The 10,481-nt window shown below is 44.7% G+C and overlaps 3 protein-coding genes and 1 long non-coding RNA gene across 9 annotated transcripts; 3 read left to right on the forward strand and 1 right to left on the reverse strand.

Annotated features, from left to right (window-relative positions):
- LOC117185180 (uncharacterized) lies at positions 1-624 on the reverse strand. The gene is made up of 2 exons (XR_004470755.1): positions 142-624; positions 1-43 (listed from the first exon to the last, which is right to left on the reverse strand). It is a non-coding gene; the product is annotated as an uncharacterized lncRNA (long non-coding RNA).
- Positions 625-696: 72 nt separating this feature from the next.
- LOC26532647 (uncharacterized) lies at positions 697-2,498 on the forward strand. The gene is made up of 2 exons (XM_015182033.2): positions 697-858; positions 927-2,498. Exons 1-2 carry the CDS (start codon positions 799-801, stop codon positions 2,292-2,294), a joined length of 1,428 nt encoding a protein of 475 aa, XP_015037519.2. The 5' UTR covers positions 697-798; the 3' UTR covers positions 2,295-2,498.
- A 215-nt stretch (positions 2,499-2,713) lies between these two features.
- On the forward strand, positions 2,714-9,048 carry LOC6897410 (uncharacterized). 6 transcript variants are annotated; one of them, XM_033385415.1, is made up of 4 exons: positions 2,714-2,872; positions 2,955-4,561; positions 4,622-6,092; positions 8,030-8,738. In XM_033385415.1, the coding sequence occupies exons 2-3, from the start codon at positions 4,511-4,513 to the stop codon at positions 5,774-5,776; spliced, it is 1,206 nt and encodes a 401-aa protein (XP_033241306.1). In that variant the 5' UTR covers positions 2,714-2,872; positions 2,955-4,510; the 3' UTR covers positions 5,777-6,092; positions 8,030-8,738. The 6 variants fall into 6 exon arrangements, with proteins under 6 accessions (XP_033241306.1, XP_033241304.1, XP_015037027.2 ...); XM_033385413.1 differs by lacking the exon at positions 8,030-8,738 and adding an exon at positions 6,152-7,144; XM_033385421.1 differs by lacking the exons at positions 2,714-2,872; positions 2,955-4,561 and adding an exon at positions 6,152-6,224 and having other exon boundaries at positions 5,793-6,092; positions 8,103-9,048.
- A 381-nt stretch (positions 9,049-9,429) lies between these two features.
- Positions 9,430-10,244, forward strand: LOC26533180 (uncharacterized). Its single transcript, XM_015182036.2, has 2 exons — positions 9,430-9,581; positions 9,703-10,244. Exons 1-2 carry the CDS (start codon positions 9,537-9,539, stop codon positions 10,210-10,212), a joined length of 555 nt encoding a protein of 184 aa, XP_015037522.2. The 5' UTR covers positions 9,430-9,536; the 3' UTR covers positions 10,213-10,244.
- The last annotated feature ends 237 nt before the right edge of the window (positions 10,245-10,481 follow it).

Raw genomic sequence — 10,481 nt, forward strand, 5'->3', positions numbered from 1 at the left:
ATATATTTAATTTAATTTCTGTTTCATTTCGCTATGTTAGTACCTGAAAAATGAAAATTTTGTTTGAAATATGGGTGTGTGTGGTTCAGACTATTACTATATATGTATATTATTTTACATGACTTCACTTTAGTTTATTACCTAATTTTGTCAAATCAAAATAAAACCAAGTTCTCCTCAAAAAGCAACAGCATTGATAGCCAGAAAATGCTGAGGGAAGATCCAGGCAGTTCTCTATACTTCTCTATAAACCAAGATTTGTCTTTTTATGGGAAATTTTCACAGCGAATCAACATCATGCTCAAGCCGAGAAGAGTGTTTCGAGTACGGGGTATCACTTTGCCGGGAGAATCGACTATGGCTATGGTTCACTTTGGTTTCTGTTTTGGTTTGTTGCTTTTGGTTTGTGTGTATTTTGTTGTTAGTGTGTGGTGGCGTGATGACCTTGAGCCGCTCTTTTCAGCCAAGTGGCTTTGTGTTGGCCAAGTGTCTGTCTGTCTCTCTGTCTCTCTGTCGGTCTGTCTTGATGTCTCTCCGAAGGTGTTACCCAGTTCCAGTTACTTCTGGCAGCTCTCCGCCTTGTGCATTCTACGAGTATCTATATCGCAATAAGATAGAGATAGAGAGAGAGAGAGTGAAGGAAAGTCGGTAAGAAAAATCAATGGCAGCAATGAACCTTCTCTCAGTATGCCCTTCCATTGTATACTCTATTTCTTGACAAAACTTCCATTTTCCAATTTTGAATGGGAATCTTAGCAACGAAACACTTAGTATCTTAAATTGGCAGTGAGTCCCCAAATGATTGAACAAACAAATATTTACTTGGGCTCTGCTCTGTGTATCGGATGCCTGATTTCCGTGAGTACCCGGGGAGGGGATGTACTTATGCATACATATGTACTTATTTCTATTCCGAAAAAATGCAGATAATCAGAGCCGCACCTACACTTCCATCATCCACCGATCGTGACCAGTTCCAGCCTCCGACGCTGTTGCATGTTAGTCGAACAACAGTGGCTGAAGCTGACTGGACCCCATCAGGATCCACGTATAATTCAATCACCGAAACAAAAGTCCCCGAAGGCGGCAAAAGAAACCGCGCTTTTGTGGCATATGTTGCCACAAATCCCGCCCCGACTGCACTTCGGAATACGCTCAGGGCACCCACCGATCCTGTCGAGCTCAAGCCTGTTTTAAGCTCAATCCTTCAGAGACTTGGAGCTAAGACCACGGCGCCTTTAAGCTCGAACCATTCAAGTATCGGGCTCAAGTATCCAAGGACACGAAAAAACACATTGATTCCGTACGTTTCCAGGGTCCCAGAAACCAGAAATCTAGGGCTGGTGCTGGCTCATCGCTCGACCAAAAATGCTCAAAGCAACAGTAGTTTACCCGAACTCAAATCGAATATTGATGGCGAAGAAAAAACCAAAGACAGAATTCAGACTAAGAAGCCAGCCCTAACTCCTTTGAGGTCAAGCCGTCCGCGCTCTACGATTATGCGTCCAGAGACATGGAAGAGCCGACTGACTCCAACCAGAAATCAAGGGCTATTACTGATGGGCCTCACTAGCCCATCCGGACCCAAAAAAAGCAGGCAGATGAGTATGAGGCGTTCAACCAGAAAACTGGTCACAAACGCAAACGGACATAAAATACACCGTAATATTTCTATTCCCGTGGAGCTTACAATACCAATGAAATATCTGGCCAGAGCAAAGTACGAGAAGGCGATCAAATATCGGCCCAGGAATGCGGAGGAGGAGAACGACGAGGAGGAGGAGGAGGAGGAGGATGAAGAAGAAGAAGAAGAAGAAGATAAGGAGGATGAGGAGGAGGATGAGGAGGAGGTTGAGGAGGATGTGGATATTGACCATTACCAAAAGACTAATACAATACAATACACCGACCCACCTGTGTGGATGGACACGCGGTACCATTTCCAGCACAACAGCCGACAGCCCCGACTCCGCCTAGAGTCCAATCCATTGCTGGAGTACTACCCCGATGATAAGAATATAGAAGTCGTGTGCAGGGATCAGTCCACAATCATAGGAACGGATATTGTTACGAGCTTTATTAAGCCCTATATCTATCAGAAGTCCTACGGCAAAAGAAACCTTTACAGGAAATGGCGGGATGATTTAACCCGCCTTCAACTCCTCGGTTATTGCCACACCCCTGGCCAGACTTCTGTCTTTTCATTTCTAGAATGCATCACTGATCGCCACATGGCCTTTGAGTCTTTGTTGCCCAAATATCCATACCACCAGGTCCAAGCAGGTCCACAGTAGGCCTGTTTTGGAAATCTGGATCGGAAAACTGGAACTGAAACAGAACACCATGTGGAGGGTTCTGCTGACCTTTGGAGAGGCTGCACCAAATCTCGGCTATCGTCTGTTGTTCAAGGCAAAGAAAGGCGCCTCATTCATCACGTACTATATCCTTTGTAGTCTGTGAAAGTCAAATAAAGTCGATGCCGAATATATGTCTTTCAATTTGCAACACTCTTACTGTCCCTAAGGACTTCCCACTCATTCCTTTCCCATTCGCCAACTGAATGAGCTAAAGCACAAATCTCTATAGAGATTATATAGAGTGTGCAATCCATCCAACTCAATGTTCGATTGTCGATTGAAGTGAAGGAAAGTCGGTAAGAAAATTCAATGGCAGCAATGAAACCTCCCTTAGTATGCCCTTCAATTGTATACCCAATTTACTGACAGAATTTAAATATTTGTTGCCATTTGTGTACAATTGAAATCTTCACAGGGAAACTCTTAGTGTTTTAAATTGACAGTGAAATCGGTAAGGGTTGTCCTGAATGTTGAACCATTTGTTTTTTGCCCTGTTCATGGGTTGCCTGATCAGCGTAAGTACCCGGGGATGGTGTTGGAGGTTGGGGTGGTTCGAATGTATTTCCATTCCATTATCTCTTTACCGAATAAATGCAGATAATCAGAGCCGCACCTACACTGCCACCGTCCACGGTTCGTGTCCACTTAAAGCCTTCTTCAAGCTTCTTCATACACCCGCCACGGACAACCACATCCAAGCGACTTGCCATTTCCAAAGTTAATTCCACAACTCATGACTGGTGGTATTTTAGATCGAAAACAGTTGATTCCAAAAGCAAAGCAAAGGTCCAAGGAATCGGAAATGAAAAGAGGCTGGTGAAGCTGGATCTACGTCCGACCACAAATTCTCGAAACTTCAGTACCCCATCAGGACGCAAATCAGATATTAATATCGAAAAAGAAAACGAAGACAAAAGGCTGAGTAAAAAGCGTTCCCACGTACGGGTCGTGGTTCCTTTAAGCTCAACCCGTCTGAGCGTTGGCGCTAAGGATCCAAAAACACGGAAAATCGGAGTAACTCCGAATACTTCCCTGTTTCCAGCAACCAGAAATCAAGGACTGTTGCTGCTGCATCCACGTCCGGCCACAAATGCTCAAAACCTCAGTGCGTCATCAATACAAAAATCTCATATTAAAGGCGAGGGCAGAACGCAGACTAAAAATCGTTTCCAAATAAGACGCACGACGTCCTTGACGTCAATCCATCCGAGCGTCGGGGTCGATGATCCAAAGATCCATCCAGGGGGAATCGGAGTGACATCGAACGCTTCCACGCTTCCAGTAACCAGAAATCTAGGACTTATGCTTCTGGATCCTCGTCCGATCACAGATTTTCAAAACCTCAGTAGCCCCCCAGTAGCCCCCGGATTCAGAAGCCAGGTACAAAAAACCACCCGTAAAATTCCCATGGAGCTTACAATACCGATGAAATATCTGACCAGTCCGCAGAACGTGTTGATGATGGACGCGGCACCTGAAGATGATCAAATGATACATACCGAAGCACCCGTGTGGAAGGACACGCGGTACCATTTCCAGCACCAAAGCCGACAACCTAAAATACGCCTAGAGTCGAGTCCAATAATGGAGTTCTATCCCGAAGATGGGAAGTTAAACACCGTGTGCTGGAACAAATCAACCATTAGGGGAACGGATATGGTTATGAACTATATTAAGCCCCATATCTATAAAAAGCCGTACGGCAAGAGGCACCTTTACCCTGCATTTCGAAAGGCAAATGGCACATCGGGTATGCCATTGTTATTCTGCCACAGTTCGGATTCGGCTCCTGTTCAAATGTTTTTGAAATGTATGATAATGCGCCACATGATGATGGAGTCGTTGGTACCCAAATATCCCTACCACCAGGTCCAACCAGGTCCATAATAGTGCTGCTTTGGAAAACTGGATCTAAAGCTGAAACTAAACACCATGGAGGGTCCTGCTGCTATTTGATGAGCTGATCATCTGATGATCTTTTGATCTGCATTGATTTTTTTTTATCATAGTATACATTGTTCTTTCATTCCCCAATGGAATTGTGGAATAGTCTCATTTCCAATATAAAATTCATAGTGTTACATGGGCATATTATATTTATTTTTATTTATTTCTTAAATTTGCTGTGAATAAAACTATTAGGATACTCAAAAATGTACAAGATCAGCGTGATGGTCTTCCTCTGCCTCTGTTGCTTTATTACCGTAAGTCGATCAAACAAACAGTTTGATAAACCATTCAACCGATCATTCAAATCCTATTAGACGATTCCCTTGAATCGCCGTCATCTAGTCGTATCGCAAGGCACTTACCCTGGTAATCGCAGCAGACTGGTGGTCGACTATGATCTTGGGTTGAGCGACCAGGCAAAAGATTCGATAAGTGCTGGTCGGGGTATCCGACTCTTCCAAATGCCCACATTTGCCAATGCTCAAACCAGGAGGGAGTATACGGGAGCAATAAACACAACGGGGGACATCACTTTTTCGCATAGATCTACTAAGAACTATGACGAGAAACGAAAGCCTAGAGCAAGGGACGGAGAAGGAGAGGGGGGAGGAGGAGAGGGAGAGGAAGTAGTTAACGAAGCTCAAGAAAAGAGAAGAGCAAGAGACGGCGATGGCGACGGCGACGGAGAAGGTGGAGATGTAGTCCAATCCCAAGAAAAGCCAGTTGACGATGTCCTTGCGATGGATCAGGAAGACGACGAGGAGGGATCAGACAAGGATGAAGAAGAAGTGGTGGAAAATAAATTGAGTACAGTAAGCAGTACCAGAAAGGAGCTGAAGGTTACAGAATTAGAACCAGAGCCAGAATTATTACCAGAACAAGAAGCAGAAGACGAAGAGGATCGAGATGATGACGATGTGGAGGAGATTGAAGATCTGGCGAAAAAACCAGATGTTGCTGAGCAAAATATGGGCTTCAAGGGCCTACTCGGACCGAAGACACCAAGAGGCTATGGCTTTCTTAAGAAACAAGGGGAAAGCGGATTTGGAGAAGCCATATCCTATGCCGCCAGTTGGAAGGACACGCGCAGGGAGGAGTGGAGAAGTGCGCTCGCTCGTGCCGGCGTTATGTCCAATCCCCTCGAGGACTACTATCCATCAAACACGAAAAATATCAGCACGGTGTGCAAAGATAGATCGTCGATAATGAATTTTCCAAGAGTCACTAAGTGGCTGCACAAGGTTCTCACAAACATCACATACACCCAGCGGCCAATATTCGTCGAGCTTAGGCGGGAGCTGTTCAAATTCGGCAAATCGGAGTTGTGCCACAAAACTACAATGGTTAAATGGAAGGATTATCAATACTGCGCCCTCATGCGCAACCAGCGGATGGAGTACATGATTCCACATTATCCGCTGCACCAAATCGGCTATCGTCTGTTGTTCAAGGCAAAGAAAGGCGCCTGATTCGCCAGTTACTTTGTCCTTTGTAGTCTGTCAAAATCAAAAAAAATGAATGCAGAATATCTGTTTTGTGACAACACTCGACAACAACACTTTATCGAAGGACTTTCCACTCACTCCTTCTGAAGTGGGGGTTTCACAGCTTTCATACTGATATTTATATCGGTGTATCTTTCCCGTAGCCCTTAACTGTCAGCACAAACTGAGGAGCCTGGGCATATTATTCCAAAGGCTAAAAACCAAATACAGACACAACACAAAAAGTACATGAACGATGAAAGTAAATTATCTAGTGTATGTTGCCATTGGATGCTTGATCGTAAGTACCATCCCACAGAGTATTCGATGCCATAAACACGGTGCAATAATGTCCTACAGATGATGCCTTTTATGGTGGATACCATGACAATGATATCCAATGAAGGTGTCACGAAACTGGGCGAAGAAACTGGTGTCTCCTCCGCCAGACATCCTCATAGCGAGCAGCTGCTAATGGATCAGCAGGACATGCAGATGGCGGCTGATAACTCTGATCTGGGCCTTCGCATGTTTCCCATAGTATATCATAGCGAGCCGCCACCTCGTGAAGAACCTCGCAGCTCTGGACCACCCCAGTTGGAAAATAAGTGGACTAGACGGTCTAGTGTCGATCCCCTCCTCAACTTCTGGGCCAAGGCCGAGGATAAAGTAACTAAAGGAACTACTAAGTTACTACCAAGAAAATATGACGAAGTGGAGGCTGAAGCTGACAAAGAAAGTGATGGTGCTGGTGCTAGTGCTAGTGCTGGTTCTGGTACTGGTGCTGGTGCTGTCGAACAGAGAGCTGGTACAGAGATGACCATATCCCTGCCGCGATACGTGACTGATCATATGGGTAAATGGGTATTCAATCCGTGGGGCGTCACCTTCGGGGATGTTTGGGAAGATACTCGTTTCCAGTTTGATGGCAAACATTCTGTGCCGTGGATCCTGGTAGATCATGGCGATCCTGGCGCGTATCGGATGGAAAAGCTTCATGGATCAGTGTGCCAGGGCAAGTCGACCATTTACAACGTTCCCAAAATATACAAATGGTTTCCACGGTATATTGATACGAAAAAACGCTATCACCGGAACATCCTAACTAATCTGAGAAAGGAGATCTACAAAGATGGCAGATCGGAGAACTGCCACACCGCGGACTTGGACGATTGGTACGCGTACATGCACTGCGCTCTATTGCGAAATATGCGGATGGACTATTTTGTACCCAATTATCCTCTCCACCGTTGGTATAACACCGACTAATACCAGCCATACCATCTATCCGATATTCCCGTTACCATTGTAGTGTTGTGAATGAAATAAAACTGAAAATATTTGTTTTGTGTATAATATTGATGGGTTTTTTTACCTGATACTGAATGATTATAGGGGTATACACTAGGTTTGTGGAGCAATTGGATGTATGTAACACTCAGAAGAAAGATATATTCTTGATCAGTCGATATAGCTCCCATATACTCTCCTTCGAGCAGAGTGTGCCCTCTGACGAGCCGCGGCCCGTGCAGCGCCTCACAACTCTCCCGCTCGTTCACCATAGATTTCTACACGTAGAAATGCGAAGGGAAGGACCTGCTCATTCCGAAGATGCCAAGAGACCATGGATTTCTTAATAAACAAGAAGGCATATCCTATGCCGGCAGTGGGAATGGCGCAGGAAGGAATGGTGAAGTGCGCTCGCTCGTTCCGGCATTATGTCCAATCCCCTCGAGGGATTGAATGAATCGATGGTTTGCACGGTGTGCAAAGATAAATCGTCGATAGTGAATTTTCCATAAGTCAATAAGTGGCTGCACAAGGTTCTCACGAACATCTCATATCTCTAGCGGCAAATTTCGTTGAGCTTAGACGGGAGCTTTACAAACTCGGCAAATCGGAGATGTTCCACCTAACTGATATGGTTAATGTATGATATGATATGTATATTGGGGTATTTTTCCCGTAGCCCTTGACAGTCGGCAACCGAATCTCTATATCTATAGAAATTTTTAGGAGAAACTGAGGAACATGGGCATATTGTTCCATCTTTGCTGCTAATATTTGTAGTATCATTTAGTCGTCTCAAAGGCTAAAAACAAAATACAGACACAACACAAAAAATACATGAACGATGAAAGTAAATTATCTAGTGTATGTTGCCATTGGATGCTTGATCGTAAGTACCATCCCACAGAGTATTCGATGCCATAAACACGGTGCAATAATGTCCTACAGATGAGGCCTTTTATGGTGGATACGATGCCAATGAAAGCCAATGAAAGTGTCACGAAACTGGGCGAAGAAACTGTTGTCTCCTCCGCCAGACATCCTTATAGCGAGCAGCTGCTAATGAAGGGTGTCACTGAAGCTGAATATCTGGATCGGCAGGACATGCAGATGGCGGCTGATAACTCTGGTCTGGGCCTTCGCATGTTTCCCAAAGTATATCGAAGTGAGACGCCACCTCGTAAAGCACATCGCAGCACTGCACCACCCCAGTTGGTAAAAAAGTGGACTAAACGGTCTAGTGTCCATCCTCTCCGCACCAAGGGTCTCCTCAACTTCTGGGCCAAGGATAAAGCAACTAAAGGAACTACTAAGTTACTACCAAGAAAATATGACGATGTGGAGGCTGAGGGTGGTAACGAAAGTGATGGTGCTGGTGCTGATTCTGGTGCTGATGCTGGTGCTATCGAACAGAGAGCTGGTACAGAGATGACCATATCCGTGCCGCGATACGCGACTGATCATATGGGTAATTGGGTATTCAATCCGTGGGGCGTCACCTTCGGGGATGTTTGGGAAGATACTCGTTTCCAGTTTGAAGGCAGAAATTGGTTGCCATGGGTCCAGATAGATCTACCCGAACGTGGCGAGTATCGGATGGAAAAGCTTCATGGTTCTGTGTGCCAGGGCAAGTCGACCGTTTACAACCGTCCCAGAATATACAAATGGTTTCCACGGTATATTGATACGAAAAAACGCAATCACCGGAATATCCTAGTTAATCTGAGATCGGAGATCTACACAGATGGCCGATCGGAGAACTGCCACACCGCGGACTTGGACGATTGGTACGCGTACATGCACTGCGCTCTATTGCGAAATATGCGGATGGACTATTTGGTACCCAATTATCCTCTCCACCGTTGGTATAACACCAAGTAATACTACCCATAACATCCATCCGTTATTTCCATTCCCAGTGTGGTGTGAATGAAATAAATCAGAATATATTTCTTTTGGTTATAATATTGATGCGTTTTTATACCCGATACTCAACGATTATACGGGTATACTAGGTTTGTGGAGCAATTGAATGTATGTAACACTCAGAAGAAAGATATATATGTAGTTGATATAGCTCCCACACACTCTTCTTCGAGCAGAGTGAGTCACTCTCCAGTATCCGCTCGTTCACCATAGATTTCCACGCTAAATTAGTTGACTTTGACTGATAATTATAATACGTAGGGTAGTCCGTAAAAATACCATTAAAGCGCATTAAAGTATTGATAATTTAGAACAAGAACAACAAAATTGTATTTATGCCAAAACAAAAAAAAAGGAAAATCCCAAGGTTAAGAATTATTTGACTTAAGCGGCGGTTTAAATGGATTCGATAGATACAATAATACTACAATCGATAGACCTTTGCATTAAATTTCGAAAACATTTTGTGATCTTGAAACATTTGGAACACATTTATACAAACAATTGGGAAGCATCTCCTGAGAGGCACATGATGAAAAATTATCTCGTTTTTGGCATCACCTGTCTAATCAGCGTGAGTTCGGGAGGGGACTTTTATCTTTTTTGTTCTTTGTATTATCCGAAACTCCACTTTTCTTCTCTTCTGTTCTCTTCTGTTCTCTTCGGTGCGGTGCGGTGTGGTGTACACTGTACAGGCATCATCGTTTTCCTTCGTGGTGGAGGCGGGCACAATAGGTCGAAATGGTCGTCCACGTCTTACCCTATCGATGACTGCGCAGTCTAGGAGTGCCATCCAATCGATGCGTGAGTTCGCCCTATATATGGGTCCCAAAGGATTGCAGCAAACACCTGAGGAGTCCTCACGCCAGCGTATGCTGGATTTTGAGCTTATTCCCCCAGCACAACGCCAAATGTTGGCGGATGACGAAAGCCTGCCCTTTGAACTGAGAAGTCAATTACCGGAGTTCCAAGCGAAACAGAATGGTCGTAATTCACGCGGCATCAAGTGTAAGAGAAGGGCTGGCGTACAAGAGGAAAGGGATGTAGAAGGGAATAAGAAGGATTCTGATACAGAGTTTGAGGAGTGTAATGTCCCTGATGAAGATTCTAACGACACCTCAGGAGCGGACGATCCATTGATTGCGATTCAATTTGTATTTTCTATGATATCGTTCGCCCCACTAGTCCCACTAGTACTATTGTAATTACTATAAATTCGTTTCGAGTAATTTAGTAATTCAGGGGCTAAGTACTGGTGTTTTCTGTGCAGACTTTCGTCGTGGCACGTCGCTCACCTTCGTTTCGGGCCGCAAGAACGAAAGAAGTTCAGTTCTCAAGTGCTGCTGTTGCATTTCTGTTGCATTTCGCGAAACTGTCACAACCGATGACCCAATTGTGTACTTGGGATTGGGTTGGGGTATCCACATTACAGACACACTCGTGTACTGGTTGCAAGCTATGCATGTGTGGAGGG

This window comes from Drosophila pseudoobscura, chromosome 2, assembly GCF_009870125.1.
Source record: "Drosophila pseudoobscura strain MV-25-SWS-2005 chromosome 2, UCI_Dpse_MV25, whole genome shotgun sequence".
NCBI lineage: Eukaryota > Metazoa > Arthropoda > Insecta > Diptera > Drosophilidae > Drosophila > Drosophila pseudoobscura.

Coding starts and splice junctions, on each gene's coding strand:
- LOC26532647 (XM_015182033.2), top strand. CDS start 799: ATGATTGAACAAACAAATATTTACTTGGGCTCTGCTCTGTGTATCGGA. Junction 859..926: donor GTATCGGATGCCTGATTTCC/GTGAGTACCCGG, acceptor GAAAAAATGCAG/ATAATCAGAGCCGCACCTAC.
- LOC6897410 (XM_015181541.2), top strand. CDS start 2,825: ATGTTGAACCATTTGTTTTTTGCCCTGTTCATGGGTTGCCTGATCAGC. Junction 2,873..2,954: donor TCATGGGTTGCCTGATCAGC/GTAAGTACCCGG, acceptor GAATAAATGCAG/ATAATCAGAGCCGCACCTAC.
- LOC26533180 (XM_015182036.2), top strand. CDS start 9,537: ATGATGAAAAATTATCTCGTTTTTGGCATCACCTGTCTAATCAGC. Junction 9,582..9,702: donor GCATCACCTGTCTAATCAGC/GTGAGTTCGGGA, acceptor TACACTGTACAG/GCATCATCGTTTTCCTTCGT.